General features: G+C 42.2%; 1 protein-coding gene across 12 annotated transcripts in view; it reads right to left on the reverse strand.

Annotated features, from left to right (window-relative positions):
- NCOA2 (nuclear receptor coactivator 2) overlaps positions 1–25,103 on the reverse strand; it is a 286,593-nt gene that overhangs the window by 79,725 nt on the left and 181,765 nt on the right. For 11 of the 12 annotated variants that reach the window (XM_061438955.1, XM_061438945.1, XM_061438950.1 and 8 more), the window contains 2 exons: positions 16,618–16,722; positions 13,943–14,115 (listed from right to left, as the gene is read on the reverse strand). In XM_061438955.1, coding sequence (XP_061294939.1) covers positions 13,943–14,115; positions 16,618–16,703 — 259 coding nt within the window. In that variant the 5' untranslated portion in view covers positions 16,704–16,722. The other variant, XM_061438957.1, reaches the window with a different exon arrangement.

The raw sequence follows: 25,103 nt of genomic DNA on the forward strand, positions 1-25,103 counted from the left end.
ACAGTATGTATGGATATATTTATACAACATGCTTTTAACACTGCTCAAGAAAAAAATATAGTAGCTTTTTATTATTTCCCGCATGGCAGACATCAATATACTCTTGGAGATCAAAAGAAGTTCTATTTCTTACCTTCTCTGTTTATTCCAGTCTCTTTTATATCTATATTCACCTATCTATCACAGCACTTACTGACTTGCTATAATCATTTCTTCTTCTTTTTTTTAAATAATCACTTCTTCTTTTGCTTAGATGCAAATGCCAGCTTTATCATGTAATAAATGTAGGCACCGCTCTCACTCTAGGCTGAATTCCCAAATCAGGGAGAAGGAATACATTTGCTGAGGACAAGGTACTCTAAAAAGACCTGAATAATTTCTTATTCTGAATGAGTCCCTAGATGGTGGGAACAGCGTTGTGCTTCTCTTTCTACCTCTGATGACTTGCGCAGCATGTGGCATGTAGAAGGCATCCAGATATGATTATTGAGTTAATAAGAGTTCATCAGGTGTAAGTACAGTTGTGGCACGGTCCCTGGTCATCTCCAGACTACACCACTGGAATTTATTTCATGTGATGCTATTTCAAACAGTCACAGTAGTTTAATGATGAAGGTCCTGACTTGCCTTCTTTTCTTCCCTCCACTAGTCTACTCATACTTTCTTGAAGCATATGAAGAAAATCTGAATTTCTTGTTGCTTTCACATATTCTCTAAACCCTAGTTTTTGTCAATTATTAATATAAAAACTTATTAAATATCCTTACTTGCAAGAATACAACAAGCTGAGAATTCCCTGGTGGTCCAGTGGTTAGGACTTGGTGCTTTCACTGTTGAGGACCTGGGTTTGATCCTTGGTTGGAGAACTAAGATCCCACAAACTGTGCTACCAGGCCAGAAAAAAAAATATTACTCCCCCCGCCCCCACCAAAACAATAACAAAAACCTCAACAAGCTCTGGTTCTTCCATCAAAAAGTTTACATGGTCATAGGGACTTTTTTTTTTTTTTAATTTTTTTTAAAGTTTAAATGATTGTATTACATGCCAAAATGAAATAAATATTTGCAGGAAATCAGCATTGGTACCAATGGGGATGGAATCATAGAAGACAGAGAGACAGAGATGAGTTAAGGTGAGAGAAGATAAATGAGTTGCTCTAATAAATTTATTAGAATAAAAATGGGGAAACTGAGGGGTAGAGGTGTCATAGGACATGGTGAGGACCTAACAGAGATGACGGGCTGCATATGGTGAGCAGGGAGAGGGGAAGGCCAATACAACCAGGACCCAGGTGTCTAGCCTAGGGTGAGCACAAAACAGGTGATGACGACATGCCCTGGCACTGAGCACAGGAGATCGGATACACCGTTCTCATAAGGAGGCAGAGAGGAAAGCAGTTGTTTGAAATCTGGGGCGCCCAGGGGTGATGCCTGGCAGGAAGCTGAGAAGCTGGATGACAGGGGACTGAATGGCAGACTGTGGGGAGTGGAGACTGGCCGAGACCCTCAGTGGGCATCTGCGCAACGACAGGTGTGGCAAGGTCCAAGACGGACAGCTGACAGGATGCAGCAGACGTGAGGCCAAAGGATGCAAGTAAGTAAAACTGATGAAGGAAGGGGTTCAGTTGGGAACAGAAAGGAGGCCAAGGGTTAGATGAGGAAGAAAAGCCAGGGAATGAGCATGAATAAGAGTACAGACCCAAAGTAGAAGTGTTTTCAGGACAGCTGGTCGGTCAACAGTGAGACAGCTATTGAGGAGCACATTTAAAAGTAAAAATTTTATGTTATGTATGAAAGTGTTAGTTGCTCAGTCGTGTCTGACTGTTTGCGACCTCATGGACTGCAGCCATCAGGCTCTTTTGTCCATGGGATTTCTCAGGGAAGAATACTGGAACAGGTTGTCACTTCCTTCTCTAGGGGATCTTCCTGACTCAGGGATCAAACCCACGTCTCTTGCATCTCCTGCATCGGAAGGCAGATTCTTTATCACTGTGCCACCTGAGAAGCCATTAATCATCAGGGAAATGTAATTCAAAATCACAGTGAGATGCTACCTCACATCCAGTAGCATGGGCACTGTCAAAAACCCGGAAAACAGCAACTCTTGGTGAGGATGTGGAGAAACTGGAATGCTTCTTCACTGTTGGGATGATTATAAAATGGTGCAGACACTATGGAAAAGATTATTATGGGTCCTCAGAAAATTAACAACAGAAATACTGTATGACACAGCAACCCCACTGCTGGATATATATTCAAAAGTATCAAAAATAAGGTCTTGAAGAGTTATTTGCATACCCATGTTCAAGGCAGCATTATTCACAATGGCCAAGATGTGGAAGGAAACTTAATGTTCACTGATGGATGAATGGGAAAAAAATGTGGTAAATACACACAAGGGACTATTATTCGGCCTTTTCAAAGATTATCATATGCTACAGCATGGATGAACCTTGAGGATATTATGCTAGGTTCGACAAGTCAATCACAAAGAGACCAACACTACATGATGCCACTTATATGTGGCATCTAATCAAAGTCAGAGAAACAGAAAGTAGAAAGTGGGTGCCAGAAGTTGCAGGGAGGGGAAATGGTGAGCAGATCAATGGAAAAGCATTTCCATCACGCAAGATGAAAAATGTCTAGGTCTGTTGTACAACAGTGTATATACAATTTAAAATACAATAATGTATACATGAACTGTTAAGAGGGTAAAATTATGATGTATATATAGTTTTTGCCACAGTTAAAAACTCACCAAACCAGAATATAAGTCTTCTTGGGAGGACCAATTAAAATAGTTGCCTGTAGAATAATTTATTACTGGATAATTCATCTCAGTCTGAAAACTAGCTGAACCTGTAGTACACCAAGACAGTCACATCTCCCTCTTTCTCGTTCTACCAGTACAACAGGTTGGGAAAACAAACCAAAACCAAAACACAAAAAACCTCAGAAAAATCGTTAAAGCCTAAACCAACCAGAGAATGACAACAATAAAAAGAACAGCCAAACAGTGGCATTTATGCTATTTTTAATCTATTCCTATATTAAAATCATTTTTAATTTAACTTATATGCAGAGTACATCATGCAAAATGCCAGGCTGGATGAAGCACATGCTGGAATCAAGATTGCCGGGAGAAATATCAATAACCTCAGATATGCAGATGATACCACCTTCACGGCAGAAAGCGAAGAACTAAAGAGCCTCGTGATGAAAGTGAAAGAGGAAGAGTGAAAAAGTTGGCTTTAAACTCAACATTCAGAAAACTAAGATCATGGCATCCCGTCCCATCACTTCATGGCAAAAAGATGGAGAAACAATGAAAACAGTGAGAGACTTTATTTTCTTGGGCTTCAAAATCATTGCAGATGGTGACTGCAGCCATGAAATGATGCTTGCTCCTTGGAAGAAAACCTAATGCCAACCTAGACAGCATATTAAAAAGCAGAGACATTATTTTGCCAACAAAGGTTGGTCTAGTCAAAGCTATGGTTTTTCCAGTAGTCACGTATGGATGTGAGAGTTGGACTATAAAGAAAGCTGAGTGCCGAAGAACTGATGCTTTTGAACTGTGGTGTTGGAGAAGACTCTTGAGAGTCCCTTGGATTGTAAGGAGATCCAACCAGTTGATCCTAAAGGAAATCAGTCCTGAATATTCATTGGAAGGACTGATGCTGAAGCTGACACTCCAATACTTTGGCCGCCTGATGCAAAGAAAAGACTCTGATGCTGGGAAAGATTGAAGGCCAGAGAAGGGGACAACAGAGGATGAGATGGTTGGATGGCATCACCGACTTGATGGATATGAGTTTGAGCAAGCTTCGGGAGTTGGTGATGGACAGGGAAGCCTGGCATGCTGCAGTTCATGGGATCGCAAAGAGTTGGACGTGACTGAACAACTGAACTGAAAATCACTACACATAAATTCAATTGGGGAAGAAAAAGAAAGGCCCACAAGAAGCCTCATTGGAATAAGATGAGATAGAACGAGAGATAATATGAGATTCAAATCTATACTGGCCGGGAATTAAGAAGTTCTTTGTAAGACATGGACCCTGAAGAATGAAAACAGTTAGATTCTAATGGGAGTAGACACAAACAGGGAAAAGGAGGCCGTCCAGAAAGGGAGGAGAGTCTGAATGATACAAACGCAAAAAAACAACTACAAAAAAACCCAACAAAAATACCCCCACCAAGGATGCGCTAGCAACAGTCAGCACTCTAGGGTAGGCATCTTAGGGAGGACTTACTGATGACAGGGAAGGCAGGAATGTGGCCCTGGACAAGAGCAGTCAGACGTGGATACTAGTGAAGGGGCCATTGGATGTCCTCTCACTCCTCCTTGCTGTGCTCTACCCACCCCACCCCAGTGGCCTATCAAGGTGGGCAGTGGGCAATTGGCCGACAAGGAAGAGGGGGAGAAGCGTTCCAGGCAGGAGGCACAGAGGCCACGAAACACGGGCATTGGCGGAGCCAGCACACGTCTTCTAGAAGGGGATGCAAGTTCAGGCGGTTGTGGGATGGAGCACAGAAGCGTACAACTTGGTGTGGACAGATCACGGTGGGGGACCTGGGTGTGGTGGTGAGGGTCTTCCTTTGGACTGTGTCATAGTCTCCTGGCAGCTGTTAAAGTTGTGACAGGAGGATCAAGCTGGTGTCCCTTCAGGGGGGTGGGGGTTCAGTGAGTATCTTTAGCTGATTCTTATGGAGGAAAGGCTGGGTATTGCTCCCTCAGGCACAGTGGCGGATACCACTGCTCCCAAGCCCTGCGGTACCAGGGCTAGGGGCGATGTGCTAATGCACCTCCTATGGGCCAGTCAGGGAAGGCTGACATGGGGGTCAGAGGGCTGATGCTCAGCCCAAGGGTCCTTACCTATGTGCCCACAGCTTCTGAATGACGCTGTGCCTTTAGGCCATCAAGGGCAATGCGATAAGAAACTATAACATGTTATATTTAAAAATGTCTTGGACTTCTCTGGTGGCTCAGTGGTAAAGAATCCAATGCAGGGGACTTTGATCCTATACAATGCAATGACTTTGAGCCTATCCAAACCCAATGCAGTGAGTTTGATCCCCGGTCCAGGAAGATCCCTCATGCTGTGAGGCAACTAAGCCCGTTGCCAGAAGTACTGGGCCAGCACTCTAAAACCTGTGCTGCACAACCAGATAAGCCAGAGCAATGAGAAGCCTGTGCTCTGCAACTAGAGTAGCCCTGCTTCCCACAACTGGAGAATGGCCACATGCAGCAACAAAGACCCAGCACAGCCGGCAACAAATCTTAAAAAAAGAAAAAGTCTCCACCATTGTGTCCGAACCTGCACATCTGAGTTTCTGATGGTGTTTACTATTGTGCTCTGTCTGCCAGGCGCTCTGCTGGTGTTTGTGGGTCTCTCTTGCTGCCTTTCTATCTGTTGTTTTCTGCCTGTCACTTCCTTCTGGCTCTTTCTAGGTCCCCTCCACAACTTATAAAAATATATGAAAGGCTTTTTAAAAAAAATGTTGTTTCTTGTTACACACGAATGAGACATTTTATAGTTCTCATGTTTTCACTTAGTTTTTATTCTTGTTGTTGTTTTATTAATTATGAGCTTTCTACACCCCACCCACTGGAATCAGCAGCATTCAAAAAAAAAAAAAAGGGACTTCCTTGAGAGTCCAGTGGTTAAGACTTTGCTTTCCAATGCAGGGGGTGCGAGTTCGATCCCTGGTCAGGGATCTAGTCTACATGCCTCAAGACCAAAAAACCAAAACATAAAACAGAAGCAATATCGTAACAAATTTAACAAAAACTTTAAAAATATGTTTAACCATGTTAAAGAAAAGCTTCTCTTCCTAGAACAGGGTATCTCTAGTGTCTGAAGACCACAGTAGGCGACATCAACAGAATTCTGCTGGAGTTGGTTAGGAATTTCTCGTTTTACGTCACTGTCTCCAAATTTTAAAAGTGCTTCTGGCCCTGTGCTGACTGTCCCATTTGGCCCTGACCCGCCCTTTTCAGCTCAAACGCAATCAAGTGCTTTAATCCATCTTTCTGTAGGCAAACTGTCCAACACTGCACACACCCGCGGCCACACAGGGCTTCGAGCATGGCTTTGCTCTGCTCCCTGTTGGAAAGCTTCTCTCCTTTCCCCAATTCCCACTCTCTCGTCTATTAAATCTTACAGAGAGGCCCATGTCTACTTTGCTGTCCTCCTTGAGGTCTCCACCCATGTCAGGGCACACAACTAACTCCTGCTGTCCCTTTGGGGCCCGCAGCTGCTTGTGTACAAGCTGATTTCCCTCCAAACGAGTGAAAGACCCAAGGAAAAGAACCAGGTACTTATCGACTGTGGGATTCCCCATTAATGAATAACATTATCTCCTGCATATAGTATTTACTCAGTAAAAATTTTATGGAGTAGACGTTTGTTCTGGAATGAAATCAACACACACAGTGTAGTGTCAGAATTTCTCTTCCTAACAGCGCAAGGTGAGCAAGAAAACAAGAGACGCCTGTCTTCTATTCGTGTGTGGAAGCCAGTTTAAGTCTTGAAATGAGAGCTCATGTCATAAATTGTTAAAATCCTAAAGCATTAGAGCACACTGAATTATTTAAATCCTTTTCATCTGAAAGCTGTTAAATATAAAAAAAAACTTCCATATACTTAGGGGGGAGAAAAAAAAAAACCCAAACCAAGGAGCTCCTATGAGGAATGAAAGCAAGAATTCCAGTCAGCTCACTAATTTTAAGGATTTCACTCATAGTATGAGCCATTAATCCACATGAAATTCTGAAAGTGAATTATATGCAGATCAGTGGAAAAATCCCTGGAGGAGGAAATGGCAACTCACTCCAGTATTCTTGCCCAGAGAATCCCAGAGATGGAGGAGACTGGTGGGCCACAGTCCACAGCGAAAAAGTCAGACACAACTGAAGCAACTTAGCATGCACACACAGTGGAAAAATATTTTATCTTCATTAAGGAACTGTAATATCAAGGATATATTGTTGATCCTAGGGGTATTCTCAAACAAGGAAATAAAATTCCTTCCTTTCTGGATGCATGGAGACCTGTAACAGTTTCAAGTCTTCAAGAGTAAGTTAGGGCTGGATTTGTTCCTGTGTTGAAGTAAATGAGGAGGAAATGAAAACTGCTAAGATTCTTGCCCTCTTTAGTTCTCCTTAAAACAAGATGCTTGAAACTGCCACTCAGGTAACAGGGATAGGAGGGGAGCCCACATGGTGCAGCAGGGGCAACAGAGCCTGGGAAGGGGTGCAGACAGGGTCACAGCAAGCACTAGATTTTGCTTTTCTTTTTTTTTTCGGGCAGGTTGCAGAGCTTGTGGGATCTTAACAAGGGATGGAACCTGGGCCCTGGCAGTGAGAACACCGAATCCTCACCACTAGACCATCAGGGAATCCCCAAGTATCATATCTCTGAGCTTTGTCTCTGAATAGATAGCTTCGAAAGGTCTGTTTAAAGTATCTGTGATAAAACAAAAAGCACCAACGTTGTCAGTAATAGTATGAAGGCTTAAATCTGTAATAGAGAAAACATCCGAAAACAACTTGCATCTTTATCAATACTGAGTCCTTAGCGAGAAAGCCAAGATTCGTTTGGATGAGGATGCCAAGTCCAGTCCATGGAATTCTCCAGGCCAGAATACTGGAGTGGGTAGCCTTTCCCTTCTCCAGGTGAGAAGAGTAGTGACTACTGTTGAGGAAATCTCTCTATCTGCCAAGCACAAGATTAGATCCTTTATAAACACACTGAACAGACTTCATAAGACTGATGTACAGTGGACATTATCATCCCCTTTCTACAGATTAGAAGTAAAGGCCCAGGGATGTTAGGGAATTTAGACATAGTTCCACAGTGGTAAAGAGGGAGACTGGGTTCATCTAATTTTAAATACACCTCAAGCTCTTAATGAGCTTATTATATTGATGAACTTATTCTGCCAGCTGGCTTTGGTGCTCGCCCTGGACTATGACACAGTCTACTCTGTTGGCCCACTTTTATGTCTGGCTGGCTGGCTGGCTTTGGCCATTTAATCATTAGCAGCATTTTTAAAAGAAATAGGATAAAAAAAGTTGACAGTTGAAATTTAAACTCTATGTAGTGTATAAGGGGCCACCATTTTTTTTTTTAACTTAGAAGATACATGTTTTTAAGTCTAGGTCTCCTATTCATTCTCTAACTGATCAAAGATTAGCACCATCATCAATCCTTGCCTGGCAATCCACGACACTGATTTCAGTAGGATGGTATATACGAGGGCACACCCGAGGGACGCAGAGTTCACTCGCCTATCTCTCCAGGGCAACGGGTGACTCTACCGTCACCCTAGGGTTTCATCACAGGGAACATAAGCAATGCCTGGGAGCACCACCCCAAAGTCTGATTCACAGATATCCCAGCCCTGGAAGGGATCTTATATCAGAGCCCTTCTGCTTACTCTGCCTGGTGACAGCTATTAGTTCACACCTAGGCGTCAGCTCTGAATAATTAAATTTCCATCACAAGGTCTTCATGTATTTAACATGGGGAAAAAGAAGACTAAAAGGGAAAATATAACTTCAATAGGCTCTACATTTTACTTTTACATGCTAGAATTAGGCTGTTTCTATTACTATTTCCTTGAATTTTTATATAATGAGCTTATGAATTTGACTCACCTACATTTAGAATACAACCTGCACACCCCTACACCCACCAGTGGTACACTGGGAAATGCTTAAAAACCAGCTCCTTGGGGGGAAAGTAGTAAGCATCAGAATGTTTATTATGAATTTTACTAGTACAAAGGATGTGGAGTATATAATTTACAAGTGATAATAAAATATATGACACCCTCTGTTGCAAATTCCATAGAGCCAAATGATTCTAACAGAATGTTTGTTGACTTTTGCCAAACTCTTGTCTTATAGCTATCTTATGATTACCACTGATGAATGGATAGAGTTCTGACACAAATGTTGCTTGAAATTTTCACTTAGGTTAAAGAATAACACAAAAGTGAAATCATGAAAATACACGGTCAAGATATTAAACACAGAAATCCAATTGTTTGTCAGTCTGTGACTTTTCTGATGAGTTGGACAATATTTTTATGTATATTTAATGTAAAAATATTAGATGCTAATTAGACATTTGCAGTGACCACCACTGTCTAGTATTATATTTCTATCATGTGTCTTATCCCATGAGACAAGGGCCTCTAGAGAAGAGGTAATAGTAAAATGTAGTACAATAATTAGGAAATGAGTTTTAATCTTACTTACCTTTTTTTTAATATGTAATTTAATTATTAAGTCTAAACAATTTTCAATAATGGTTGTGTTTATTAACTGGTTTATAAAATTCTTAAAGTTTAACAACTGGCTCTTGATGGTTGACACCAGTTGACTTCAGCACACCACTGCCCCTCACTCTCTCTTAAAATACTCATTTTTTATGCTATGCTCAATTGTAGGGGACGTTTACATGTATGAAGCAATCCATAATCCCAGTGCTCTCATACTATAATCAAAATTAAATCATTAGAATAATCACAGTGAGAAACCAGAATGATCTTTTAACAGGTTGCCTGATTCAACAGGGAATTTGCCCCCCAAACTAAGCCTGTACAAATGGAAATTTTTAAAATATACTTTTTATTTTTATTGCTATCTACATTCAGAACTGTGGTGTTGGAGAAGACTCTTGACAGTCCCTTGGACTGCAAGGAGATCTAACCAGTCCATTCTGAAGGAGATCAGCCCTGGGATTTCTTTGGAAGCAATGATGCTAAAGCTGAAACTCCAGTACTTTGGCCACCTCATGAGAAGAGTTGACTCATTGGAAAAGTCCCTGATGCTGGGAGGGATTGGGGGCAGGAGAAGGGGATGACAGAGGATGAGATGGCTGGATGGCATCACTGACTTGATGGACGTGAGTCTGAGTGAACTCCAGGAGTTGGTGATGGACAGGGAGGCCTGGTGTGCTACAATTCATGGGGTCGCAAAGAGTCGGACACAACTGAGCAACTGAACTGAACTGACTGACATTCAGAAAAATAATAAAAGGGTAAAACAAGTTTTTCCACAGACTGATAAATATATCACATCCTATATTCAAATATATGCACTAAAATGGCTTTAAATAAAAGGACAAATGTCTTCCAAATAATACAATTCAATTTAGATTATTATTTTAGAAAAATAAGAAAAAATGTGGCTATGTAGGAGTAATAGAGGAGATACTACCTTAAAAGCCCTTCCCTGATGGCTCAGACTGCAATGCAGAATCTGCTGCAATGCAGGACACCCAGGTTTGATCCCTGGTTCAGGAAGACTCCCTGGTGGAGGGAACAGCTACCCACTCCAGTATTCTTGCCTGGAGAATTCCATGGACAGAGGAGCCCAGCAGGCTAGAATCCATGAGGTCACAAAGAGTTGGACTCGATTGAGTGACGTTCACTTCACTTAAAGAGGGCAGTGGAAATGTATCAATTATTAGAACTTCCCTCTTGTTTTGGTCACTTTATGCTTCAATTCTACTTTTTTAAGAGTACATGAGTCACTGAGTATTTTCCATAGAAAATTTTAAATTTAAGCTTCTAGCTAGGGAGTGTGAAATTGGACCCAGTCATCCAAAATTAAATCATTCGTATTTTTCTGTGAAACAGAAGCAGTATTAGTCTTCCCAGTTAGGGAAAAAAGATAACTTACTACTTATGACTATTCTTTGTAAGTTATGGCCACAGATTTTCACCATTTACTAGTATACCACATAGGAAGAAATATCCCGCTTCAGTATTCAAAAGCAGGGGTCATGGTTCAAGTGCAGACTCTGTGTGCTTGGTCTGCTGCTATGAGGTGTACAGCCGCATGATGCTCTTGTAGAGCTAGCGTCTACCAAACCTGGGGCTCAGAAAGCGCTTCAGACAAGGGAGGATAACTTATTTAGGTAGCTGGTAACCCCCCCTCCAAATCCCCATCCTTTGGGCCATTATCTTTCATTTTCTGCCTTTATTCCCAAGCTTGTGGAATGGGGAGGAGCAGCTGATGGCCAAGCAGACTTGAGTGAAAGACCCCAGCCGGCCGGGCCAAGCTGCCTAAGCTTTGGACTGGGGTGGGTTTCTTTTATGGGAGCCCGTCTTCCAGACTGTGTAGCCTTGAGTGTGAGTCTCATACAACACGGCTTAACCCCTCAGAACAGCGAGGGTTTTATTCACGCTACCACCTGTGACAGGAATACAAATGAAGTCTGGATGATGCGGTAAAGATGATGGTTGGAGTCTATTCACACTGACTGGTAGCTGGGCGGGTGGAAGTGCACAGAGAGAAGGAAGGGTTCCACTCTGTCCTTCGTGCTGCTTTTGAACATTTGCTGGCTGCCAGCTCCTGAGAAAAATCAAGGTGGTGGCACAGAGCCACACAGAGTGTCCACCTCTGGTCGGCGGAGGCTATGCTGAGTTCTCTGGCCCCAGAAAAATGTGACTTTCTTCAAATGACCCTGTAGGGGAGGGCAGGCACAACCATGTCCCCACCTTTTCCGTCCTCCTTCCATCTGAAAAGGAAGAGCTCACTGTATGAGATTTGAGCATAGATGAAGGAAAAAAGGGGTTTCCCAGGTGACACTGGTGGTAAAGAACCTGCCTGCTAACGCAGGAGACATGAGACGTGGGTTCAACCCCTGGGTTCGGAAGATCCTCTGGAGAAGGAAATGGCTACCCACTCCAGTATTCATGCCTAAAGAATCCCATGGACAGAGAAGCCTGATGGGTTACAGTCCAGGGTGGCAAAGAGTTGGACACAACTGAGTGCCTCAGCACGCAGCACACACGAAGGAAAAAAGATGCCTTTCTTCTGAATGTGGGAAAGATGTCTACTGAATATGCACTAAATACTGTGACAAGTACTTGCTGGGAATGTTTACACAGCTCCTTATTTCTTCAACAACCGTGCAACCTAGAGGCTGTGATCCCCAAATTCTATATGAGGAAACTGAGTCGCAGAGAGTGAAAATAATTTACTCAGGTTCAAAAAGTTTGTAAGGGACAGAACCAGGATTCATGCCTAGCTTCCACCTGGTCTGATTCTAAGGTCCCTGCTCTTTCTAAAAAACAATTTATTAAACTAGCAATAGTCTTAAATTATCAGACTGGTCGAGAAGTGAAAAGTATGCCTGGACTTTTCGTTGGGGTTTTAACTTCTGCTTTTCCTTTTCAAAACACGTTACTTTTCAAATTAATGGGAACATTATTGTAAGAGGGAGACGTGACAGGGCGTTTATTGTTGCTGCTTCTTGGGTGGTTGTGGTATGCGGCCTTATGATTACACCCACAGTGAAAGTATGGCAGAGTCCCAGCGTGACACATCTGAACGTGTTTTATGGTTTGAAGGGGGGAATACCAAGGTTTTGCAAAACTGTAAAACCTTGTACAAGACCTTGATAGTAAAACACATACATATGTAACTGTTTTAAAGTGTGGAAGTTTTACCTAAAAATCTGATGTTTGTAAAAATGAACCATTCAAAATCTCCAGAAACATAAAACAAGAAGCTTAGTGATTTCCCCACTGTGATGATATCAGCATCTAGAAATGTGGCAACTTCAGAGCACTGTAACCTTGAACCAGTTATTTCTCCTAGAAAATTTTGGGACTATGATTTTATCCATTTGCTTGTACCAAACTGAGATGAAACTGAGGTTGTTGATAACTAGTGAATCTTAAAAGAAAAAGAAGAAGAAAGAAATTAAGGTGACTAAGGCAGGCATTGAATAGCCTCTCTGTGAAAGCTGAACATTACGATGATATAATTTTGATGAGAAACCGGGAAATATTCATTTTTAGAGTGGGCTGCTATCAGAATCTGTCTTGTGGATGCTATGTGTATGTGTTTCAGTTCTTAGAAGACAGAACTATACTTGTAAAATTACATATATAATTTATATATATAAAACTTAGCTCAATATTATCTGTATGAAAATGGAAAATGTTATGATGAAAATATGCAAACAATTAGGATTTTATGATGAAGGGCAGCAGGCAAAGCTGCAAGCTCACGTGTAGAAACAAGACATTATTTTTCTAAAATCTGCCTCTTTTAAATGTTATATAAAAAGCAGATTAAAAAAACAACCCAATATGAACTCCAAGAGGATGCATTCAAAAACAGATGACAGGAGGTAACTATCTCCCTGGCCCCAAAGGAAGGCAGTGTATGAACACTTCGTGAGCATATATTGGCCCTGGGCGCTAAGATGCTGTTTGTACTTGCCTAATACAATTTTTTTTGGCACTACAAAGTCCGATGTGATTTTTAAAATACTATCTTCTTGAATTTTTTTCTACAGGCAAAAATATCAAAGGAAAGAGGCAGAAAATGAGCTAAGGAGAAAAAAAAAAGAAAGACAAGAAAAGCCCAGGAAGAAAGCTGTCATGTTCTGTGTTTCAACTTCACAAAAGAGTTCTGTCTCGAGGTTGAGCCTTTCAAATCTCTTGTCATTCGGGATATGAAACTCTAATTTAGTGGCGTGGCCAGTTGAGGTTCAGACTTAAACATGCTGACGAGCTGAAACAAGAGGTGGCTCACTTTCTTACTTCTGGTTTCCATCCTTGCCTGGCTCCTCACTTGCAAATTCTGACAGTCACTCGCTCTGTGAGCTATGAAAATACCAAGGTGGTGTGGGATCAGTGGGCACCTAATTGAGTTTTACTAGATGAAAAGTTACATCACCCTGCCTCACCTTGGCCCCCTCCATCTTTAGGGGATTGCTGAAGTTTATACAGAGGCTATTTATAAACCACTGCAAGTGATACCTGCATTCATCTTGCACTGTGACATCATCTTCTCATCAATAATTTAAGCCTAAGAAATGGATTAAAGGGACTCTGAAGGGATTTCTCACACATGGAGAAACAGAAAGCAACTCAACTCTCCAAAGGATTCATTTGGCCCTCTTACCTTGTTCTTTGATCTGACGAATTTGCTTCACAGTTTCTTTTAAGATTGCACATTTGTCAGGTTTGAAGTTAAAGTTGTCTATGTCATTAAAATTAGCAAAAATCAGCTCTGCAAGTTCTTCGATATATTTATTTTCCTGTTCACGGTTACGTTTCTCGGTGCTCCTTTTGGGGCTATTATGAAAAAGATAAGAATGTTAACTACATCCGAATACAGACAGCAAACAAAAGTTAAATCCTGAATTTTCCCCAGATGTTGCATTTTTCTTTGTTTGTCTTTAAGTCAACCTTGTCCCAATTGGTAATTACAAATTCCCTTATGCAATCATTTGTTCAATGTGTTTAATGTCTCCCACTTGACTGTATGCTTCATAATGACAAGGATGATCTGCCCAACACTGTGCTTAAAGCGACACTTGGTACAAACAGGCATCAAATCTATTATTAAATAAATAAGAGTTTTAAAGGGAAAGGAGCTCATGCTTATAAAAAATTTAAGATTAAGAAAGGGAAGTTAAACTAGTTATAACAGGAGTGAATAAACTTCACGGCAAAATAATGAAAATAAATCTTCATCATTTCATACACTTCTTTAGGATGTTAATAATTAAACCCAACGGTCTTTTAAGATAATGTTTAAAAAACCACAGTGCAGCTAGAAACAAAAGTGAAACTGACCCAGGGTCTCTGTTAACTGTTCAGCTGAATGACATGCAAAAAGTAAACAAATGGTCTAAGTTCAACTTGAGTTTTAAAACGTTAATGGAAGGGAGGGGAAAAATAAAAATTGGCAAGATCTTCTCATCTGAATTTGATGAAAGAGCAAACTTAGAAGTTCCCTTTGATAATTACAGGGTGTTATTTTTTTTTTTCTCAAATACAGCACAGAGTCCACTGGATGACATTCTAACAATACAATAAATAAGAAAAGTACACTGTTCAGAGTAGCAGCTTGCTATGTTCTTAATATATAATTATTTGTATGTAATACCAATCTATAAAACTTTGTAATTTGTGATATTCATATGCTTGCATTTACATATTAGCATTATTTTCATCAACTAATAAACCTAAGACAGAACACAGTTTCTCTATTTTATAGTGATTGCATGATTTGTCCAAGATCACTCAGTGACCAGAACTGGGTTTTGCTAAGTCTCATTTTCACTCCTGGCTTCTATTTTCTTAAGTCTGGAGAAAGGAAGGCCATGGCTGCCATGCACTAAAGAGCAAAATTCCAATTCTGGATCCTTCTACCCCTTCCACCTCCCTCCATCACCCCAGCCCCCAAAGATACCAACTAAATGACACACGGGTGAGAAGGGGGAACAGGGGTGGTGGGAGCCATGCACACCCCTAGAACCAGCAGAACACTGGAAGAGAAGAGGCTCTATTTACCACCCGCCTCCTTGGCCAGGACCATGGGCTGTGAAGGCAGTTTGGCAGACAGGCTGAGGCTGGCCAGGGAGGACCACGGAATCCAGAGGGTGCACACAGGAGCTGGGGACGGGCTGTAGTGTGGTCAGTGGCCATTCAATCTGCTTATTTTGCTTGGCAACTAGATGGGAAAAAGGCTTTCTGCTCTTTCTCCTGCTCCCAGTGCTCTTCCCTGGTATTCCTCACCCAGTCTTTCTATTGGCCATTGAATACAAGTGGCTGTTTAAATGTTAAAAGTATTTACATGATTTAAATCATCAAAAGAGTGAAGTCTCTCTTCTACCTCTGTTCCCTAGTCCTTATTCCCCCCAATAGGTAACAACTCTTGTGTCTCCTAATTACCCTAAAACCATACAGATTCTTATTTTCTTTTTCTACAGAAATGGTAGGATACTATACACATTTTCTGAATCTTGCTTTTCCTCTGTAACAATATTCTTAAGAAATTGCTAAATATCAACCCATAAAGAGTGTCCTCACTCTTTTTCAGAGCTATATTGTGTGTGGATGTGTCACAACTATTTACATAGCTCCCTACAAACGTTTAGGGTTTTTCTAATCTTTTGTGTTTATAATCTGTGTTGCAATAAGCAACCTTATATATAAGTCATTTTGCATGTGTCAACATATATCATTGGAAAATTCCTAGAAATGGAACTGCAAGTTCAAAGAGGATATGCATTTATAATTTTAACAGATACTGTGATATTACCCCATATAGAGGTCATAACAACCCATACTTCCACCCATAATATATAACATGAAACTTGTTTTAAAAAATTATTTGTTTTATTCACTGAAGATCCTCAGTCTTTGTAATCAACTCAAAAGCAACAGGATTTAACATTTCATTTCTTAGAAGGAAAGAAAGAGAAAAGGAAGAAAAAAAAAAAAAGCTGGTACTTCTTAGCAGCAAACCTTTTTACTATGGGATCTCTTGTCTTTTTGACATTCTAAAAGCAAAAAGGAGTAAAAATGTGAAACATTCAAGATTATGTAGAATAAACTGGTTTTAAGAGTCAGAGTACACAGGGAACCTAGAGGAAATATGGAGCTTGCCTCTACTTGTAAGAATAAAATCTGCAACCGATCAGCATATCTAAAATACAAGTTAAATAATATGTAGCCAAAGGCTTGACAGTTAAGGAGAAAAACCAAAGAGAGCATGTGAATCAAGTGCGAAACAGATACGATAAAACCTCAAATCCAAGGCTCAGGTGTGCGTGGTGAGAGTCTCACCTGGGTCCGAGCTGGTCAGGACATTCCTTGCGCTTCCGCGTCTCTGCCCTGGATGGGTCAGGGGTGTTTTCTCCCATCCCACTCATCTTGAACACATATCAGCAACTGAAACAGAAAACACAGAGAAAGCAAGTGAGGAGAGCTGATGGTCAATTCCTAATGAGAAGACTTTTTTTTTTAAGTAACCCTGCTTAAGTTAAACAAATGTCAAGGTGAACAATTAGAAAACAAACAAGCCTACCTCAGTGGGCCCACTCCTGCAACAGGAGCTGTATGTCAACAGCACCTGAACTACGATCTGCTGGCCGGCGTTTCTGCTGCCAGCCTCCAGTTTCAGGAGGAATGGTGCCCCACGTGAGAACTACAGGTGCTGTCAGGGGCTCCTCCCAGTCTCTGTTTGGGGTTGGCCAACATCACATCTGTACTGCAATCACTCACTCGTGACAAACAGCCCCGGGAAGAGGCAGTGCCTCACCATGAAGCTGTGCTTCCAAATCTGACCAGGTTTCTCTGACACCCCTGTCCTGGCGAGCAATGTCCCTCAAACAGGATCTCCCCCCGCCCCCACCAGGCCCTCCTCTCCCAGTGGCTCCCTCCCTTAGTAGTGACTTCTCACATCCTGCCACCCAGACTCTACCTCCTTCCCTGATTCTAGCTGCTATCACCGAAGGTCTTAAGATGCACTCAAAAGATCAGGAACATTATTAGTGGGGGAGGCCACTTATTGGCCCGCTTACTGAATTCCTTTCCCTAAGAAAATAAAAGGATACATAATAAGAGAATCAGTGTGTTCACATGGGTCATCATGAACACCATCAAAATAACAATTTATATCTGCCAATAACAAGAGCGACAGAGATTTATGTTTCAAAAGAACTATGCAAAAGGACTGGCAAAGATTTTGAGGAAATGGAAGATGGTTGTTACTCAAGGTGTTTAATAATTGCTCAGCAGAGAAAAAACCGCAGCCTGAAAAGTTTAACTCAGCATTTAGCAATCTCTCCTTGAGTTCCAATTCTATGCCACTTCCTCCTGCCTTGTGTCCCCCAGGCTTTGAAAACCACCTTCACCCTCCTTCACTTCCTGCAGTGGCTTCTCATCCTATCCAGCCTGGAAAAATCAGAGGGAAGGGCGAGTTGGGAGAAGGTCAGGGGCTTACAGATGATGCTGGAAGAATGACAGGTCCATTGAGAGCAAGGACAAGGAGGCAGGTGGGCTACGAGGGCCAGGCAGGCCCGAGGGTGAGAGCACCGTCACACACCCATCCAACTGCCCGGCTGTGCCCGGGCTAGGATCTGGGTGCTCCAGTCAGCGCTCTCATGTCTTCTGGCCTCAACTCTGATCCAAGGGGGGAGGGGAGTTATATATACATATATATATATTTTTTTTTTCTCGAGGAATCACATGTAAGGAGAACTAACAGACACTGGATCAGTTGAGGCAGGTGGTGCCAATTACATTCTATTCCAGACACTGCATCAGGAGGGGACGATTCTGGAAGCCAGTGTGGGAGGTTCCTGATGCTGGGAGTGACGTAACTAAGCGTCAAGGCCCCATGGTGCTCTCACAGGTTTGGGCTGATAAGTATAATCTGTGTTTAGTTACTGTTCATTTAGCATTTATTCTGCACCAAGCAATTGCCAGATATAATTTAATCAGCAAAAACAGACTATGAGAAGCTGGAGAGCAAAGAGGCAGGAACCATACCCAAGCTTCACCACGTTAGTTACGGGACCTTAAGAAGCTGTCTCTCGTGCCTCGATTACCTTTTCTGTAAAATGGGGATAATCATTATCATCCATAGCACAAGGCCATGGAGTGGCCCAGCAAAGGGTGGAAGTGGGGCTGACATACAGCTTGACATATTCTACTCTTCGCTACAAAGCTACGGTAAGGGGGTGCTTCAACAAAGTAGCCGTTCTTCCTCGAATCAGGAGCCACAGGTCAGGTGCGAGAAGCACCAAGATCTGGACTGCCTGGCTCCCACGCTCTAATCCCTACCCCTTCCCTAAATATCACTCACTCATTCCTTCAAAGCCTGCCTGCCTGCTGCTGTGACTCAGGCTTGGTGTGTGAGGGCCATGAGAAGGGATGTGTCTCTCTAGAAGAAGATGGGGGAGAGGAGAGAAATCCATGTAGGAGATTTATATAGGAAAAGCTCCACTGAAGAGAAGCAGGCGTCCTTTGTACTGAGACACTCTGTTAGTGGGGAGGAAGCAGGGTCTGAGCTGGGCTGTGAGCAGGTGTGGCAGTTGCTAGGGCACTGCAGGAGCTATAAAAGATGGGGGGCTTCCCTCGTGGTCCAGTGGTTAAGAACCCACCTTGCAATGCAGGGGACACCAGTTCGATCCCTCATCTGGGAAGATCCCACATCTGTGGGGCAACTAGCCCCATGTGCCACCACTATTGAGCCTGCACTCTAGAGCCCGGGAACTACAACCAGTGGGCCCACCTGCAGCAACTACTGAAGCCCACCTGTCCGAGAGCTGGTGCTCCGTAGCAAGAGAAGCCACCTCAATGAGAAGCCCGCACGCTGCAACTAGAGAAAGCCCATCCACAGCAACAAAGACCGAGCACAGCCCCAAACAAAAATAAATAAATCAATATTTAGAAGGACAGACGGGGAAGCAAAACACACAAGAACCCAGCTCTGATGACACCTTCCAAACATTCCCTTTCGGTATCTCTCCAGAACCACAATTCCAATGGCTTCACTCACGAGCATGTAAAAAAAAAACAACCCCAAACCATTACTCAACCAATCTGAGTGAGCTCTCAACGAGTGACCTAGGGGATTTCCACTCTGGAAATCGCTTTCTATGAATCAAAAAACATTTTTATCATCTAAATAGAATCCCCAATCTGTAACAAAATACCCCATATAGAAGGTATATGTGATAAGTTTGTTGATAAAAAAGCCACCAACCCCCAAAAGCATTTAATAGTAATACTATCAGAATGATCAAAGAGCTTCTCAACATTTAGCTGAATTAAGAGACTGATTTACTTAAAAGTCGTATATACTCAGTTTGGGGATTTAACATTAACGTCAGCATCATCTACTTTTACTTTTCCTCAAATGTATATCAAATAATTGTAACTCTGCATGAAGGGGCAGCACTGACGCATTTCAACAAAGCACTGGACAGAAGGGAGGTGTGAAGCCAGGAGCACAGGGTTCTGGTCTAAGTACAATAAAACCATTTGAGCAGAGTTGTAAAGAACCTGCCTACCAATGCAGGAGATATAAGAGACTCGAGTTCTCCCTGGGCTGGGAAGATCACCTGGAGGAGGGCATGTCAACCCACTCCAACATTCTTGCCTGGAGAATCCCATGGACAGAGGAGCCTAGCAGGCTACAGTCTTTGGGGTTGCAAAGAGTCGAACATGACTGAAATGACCTGGAGTGCACGCATGTTTAATATTTCACTTGAGCTACCAGTGGAAGCTCAAATGGTAAAGTGTCTGCCTGCAATGTGGGAGACCTCAGTTCGATTCCTGGGTCAGGAAGATCCCCTGGAGAAGGAAATGGCAACCCCCTCCAGTACTCTTGCATGGAAAATTCCATGGATGGAGGAGCCTGGTAGGCTACAGTCCATGGGATTGCAAAGAGTTGGACACGAGTGAGCAACTTCACTGGTTCACTGGTACCTACCTAAGGCTGGCTCACAAACCACTCTATTTGTAGCTTTAAAACGTCACTCGTTTTCTCTTTAAGTTATTTAAATGCCAACTTTCCCCTTTTATTATTATGCGATGGCACCTTAACCCAGCTCCCCTGGAGGCTCAGATGGTAAAGAATCCACCTGCCAATGCAGGAGATGGTTCGATCCCTGGGTTGGGAAGATTACCTGAGAAGGGAATGGCCACCCACTCTAGTGTTCTTGCCTGGGAAATCCATGGAAAGAGGAGCCTGGTGGGCTACAGACCTTGGGGTTGCAAAGAGCCAGACACAACTTAGCAACTAGACAACCTTCAACACATTTCTTCAAAATCTAAAAATTTCAGCTTTTCAAATTTCTTGTTTTTCTGTGTCTGCCCCATATGCCGTCTTTTTCGAGCAACTTCCCTGGGCTATCTGTGTGTGTCCAGGACACATTGCCCGCCAACCTTTAAACCACCAAAGGGAAGGAAAAGGACAGGGGTGTGTGTAGTCACTGGTCAAGTTGGGGACAGGCGGATGCACTCTGCCAGCTACAGTAATCAGGCTGAGATGCCCCGATTGAATCACTGCTCATCTATAGGGAAAAAAGACTCTCAGATGGGAAAAAAAGGAAAGAGTGAATTGAGTACTGGAGCAGGGAGAGGAGGGTGGGGAAGGTGGTGACAGGAGCAGACGGCTCCTGCTTGCCTCTCTGCTGCCTGCCACAGGGCCAGAAGCAGGCGGAACCCCACAGCACTCACGCGGATTTCCACTCTGCTCCTCAGCGGGGGAAACTACAGTGACAGGACCCTCATCACAGACAAGAACCAAAGGGCTCTGATCTCAACCTTTCTAACTGATGCTCTGAACCGCCTGTCAAGCCTCAGCTGGCAGCAAGCGCTAGTACTGCATGACAGAACACAGGTGTGCAAGTGTGTGTGCACACACGCCTAGGTGAATTAGATTTTTTGCCACCCAAATAAGAGATAAAACCCAAAGACAGACAGATCTATGGCTTCGAGTATGCATGTGTGCATGCTCAGTAGCTTCAGTCATATCTCACTTTATGGGACCCTTTGGGCCGTAGCTTGCCATGGGATTCTCCAGGCAAGAACACTGGAATGGGTTGCCATGCCCTCCTCCAGGGGATCTTCCCGACCCTCGTCTCTCACGTCTCCTGCACTGGTAGGGGGGTTCTTTACCACTAGTGCCTGGGAAGCCCTCCAGTCTGTATGCACACATAGAAAAATCACTGAAAATAAACTGCCAGGCATAAACTGGGAAATTGGGACCGACATATACACATTACTATATGTAAAGCAGGTAATGTGTAAGAACCTACTGTATAGAACACGGAACTATACTCAATACTCTGTAATGACCTAAATGGGAAAAGAATCTAAAAAAGAGTGGCTATACGTATATGCATAACTGATTCACTTTGCTGGGCATCTGAAACTTAACACTGTTCAAATCAACTATACTACAATGAAAATGTATTAGAAAATAAATTGTATATACAGATGAGTTTTAATGACATTTTGTAGATCAAAGTTAAATATTAATTTCCAACAAAGGGAAGGAGATGGAGAATACAGAAGGGCAGCATTGAAGCTTCAGACATTTTATTTTGTGAGCAGGTTTAAACTAACAGTTTCTTAAACGGTCTACATGTTTTCAACATTCACATGAAATTAACGTTCTTGAGCATTTCTTTCTGGATTCTGAAATGTTCAGTATAAATCATAAAAACTGAAAATGTCACAAGTAAACTCCTGGGTCGTACCTGATAGGAAATTACAGTCATTGAGAATAAGCCAGTTTCTACCAAATACTGGGGGCAGGGGGGTGCGTGTGTGAAAGGACAAGACTGGAAAAGAAGTTTCAGTTTGTCTATTCTTGCTATCTAGAGCAAAAAACAGCTCTGCTGTTACTGATAGCACACCTTCCCTTACATCCTCTGATGTCAGCCTGTACAAACTAGATAGTAGAGCAAAGAACCAATGTTTGATTTTCTTAAAGTAACAATACTTTGGGCAGGGGTGTGTGAGTAAACAGTGTCAGTTTAATGCTTAGCATAATATGATGAAAGCAAAATAATATGTTAACCCTCAACATAGCTTAAAAAAAAAAAGCACTCTTCTTGCATGAAATTCATCAATGCAACTTACAAGGTAACAAAGCAGGTGTTCAAAATACAATCTCATGCCATTAAAACCAGTTAATCATCCAGAATTCATGTAAACGGTAATGTGTATTTTATCTTTTATCGGTACTGGCCATCTTCCAAACAGGGCCTGTAAAACTGTCAGATTTATTACATGCTGAACAAATTCAGTTAAAGAATAAATAAGGATAATACTACTGCTGAAATCCAAACATAATAAGTGATCAAACATCAGATCTCTATTGCCATTTTCAAGAAAGTTATAAAACATTAGCCTGCTATGAAATTCCTACTTGCAGATGAAATTTATAATGAAAGGACACACAGCGCTGTTGAAACAACTTTTCTTATCAACACCTAACATGGGGAGGAGCTGGCCGATAAATCACCCAGCTCTTGATACGAGACCAAAAAGGCTTCTATGCCTCCCAAGGCCTTCTGGCTCTTTTCTAAAATGCTCTCTACAAGATGCTGCTGCTGCTAAGTCACTTCAGTCGTGTCTGACTCTGTGCGACTCCATAGACGGCAGCCCACCAGGCTCCCCCGTCCCTGGGATTCTCCAGGAAAGAATACTCGAGTGGGTTGCCATTTCCTTCTCCAATGCATCAAAGTGAAAAGTGAAAGTGAAGTCGCTCAGTCGTGTCCGACTCTTCTCGACCTCATGGACTGCAGCCCACCAGGCTCCTCCGCCCATGGGATTTTCCAGGCAAGAATCCGGGAGTGGGGTGCGACTGCCTTCTCCGCTACAAGATGCAGGTGACACTACTGTGTCATCTGGGGTCTGATTCTTCATAAACTTAGTAAGACAAAGAAACACTCAAGTAATACTAAAAGTGTACATACTTCTGTTTGTTTAAACACTTTTCCATTTCTATCCTATTGAATTCATCATGAGACGATAATCTTTGAGGGCCCTCCACAGCTCAGAAGTCCATGTCAAAAGTTCGATGTAGGCATTGTTTCTCTATCACAAGTAAAAAACATTTGTTCATTCTAAACTGTAAACAATTTTTTCCTCAGAGTATACTGTGTTCCAGGAGGGTCTTGGTTTTACAAAAGCGAATTTTCTGGATCAGACTCTGAAGAAGTCTAAAGAAACACAGCATCTAATGTTGAAATATACATAATGTGCCTTAAGGATGTAGAGGCTTGAGAAAGGCAGAAAATCAAGTGGGCCAACCCTTAGATGTCAGTTAGATGATACAGCAGTGAAGACAGGGGAGGGGGAAGAAATCACTTTCTAAACAGTGTCAACTAAACAAAATTACCCAAAGCAAACAATATTTTGGCAAGACCCCAACTCTTGGCAGGAGTTAACAAATTTTCCATGCAGTACATACATAGGTTGTATGAAAGGATATATTGTTGGTTCATTCAAACAAGCAGACAAAGAAGCAACACACATACAAATACAACAGAAGCAGGACTATGAACATTTACTGAAGGCAGGGCTGAAAGGACAGAGAAAAAGACCAAACTTTTCCTTCCCACTGGGAAAACAAGTAATGCATTAGCACAGTGACAGAAGATGCTATTCAACATTTCAAAACTAAATTTTAGTTAGTAAAATGGTCTATGATTTCCCCCAAAGTGTTATTTTTTACTAGATCTCAAGAACAGTTTTAACTTCATCTTTACCCGACAGTATGTTGTTTCTTGCTTTTCATACAATAAAGTTGTAGTTTACCCCATACATTACAGTGTGTATTTACAGAATGAGACTCACACAAGTGCACATTAATTCATGGAGTGACAACAGTCAGGTTGCTGCGTTTTAGGAAACTCCCTTCACATAAATCCAGAAGACAGGGCATCTGATAGGAAACAACTCTCAGTTTAACTTCATTACCTTTGAGCAACTTACTCTACACTTGCCTTTTTTAAAGTTAACTGCAATAAGCCAAACACATACTATTACTATTATGAGATGATTTTTCAAAGATAAAACACTAACAGTCTCCAGTTGGACACAGGAGTCAAAAAAATACCACAGGCTACAACTACAGCTCTTCTCCAAGTAAAATGGCTTCACTACCTACCTTGTCTTATGCTGTTTCTTACTCCACGGGAACAGTAATGACTGAGTATAAACAAACGTTCAAGCTAAAAGTTCCTTCCTTCTCAGTGTGCTGCACTCTTACATTTACTTTTGTATAATGGCCTTAGAGTGGTATATTAGACAGTAACTAGAAGACATATTCCATTTTCTGACTGAAAGCCAATAATCCTCATGAATTTTTTAGCTGAGAGACACTTCAAGATGCCATTGGGAAGACGGTGAGAAACACATTAGGCTGCAAATGTGAGGCAGCAGCTTTTTAACACAGGCTGCAATAATCAAGTAAGTGGCTAAATTCATGTTTGCTGGTTACACAAATATTTTGCTGTAACATTTCCATCATTACCATCTCTACAAAAGAGGGGAAAAATATCCTCTCTGAAAATCTTCTCTTAGCAAAATTCAGTGCAGAATGTGTCAGGATGAGAGAGCTTTCTAAGGTGTGTGTGTGTGTGGGGAGGGAGGTAGATCTTGTCTGACGATAGTGGCATAGGACAGTTTCCACTTTCTCAGTTCTCACAGGCTAAGGTCCTTAATCGCTGGTAGCGCAGACGGTAAAGAATTTGCTTGCAACGCAGGAGACCCGGATTCAGTCCCTGGGCTGGGAAGATCCCCTG

Source organism: Bos javanicus, chromosome 14, assembly GCF_032452875.1.
Source record: "Bos javanicus breed banteng chromosome 14, ARS-OSU_banteng_1.0, whole genome shotgun sequence".
Taxonomy (NCBI): domain Eukaryota; kingdom Metazoa; phylum Chordata; class Mammalia; order Artiodactyla; family Bovidae; genus Bos; species Bos javanicus.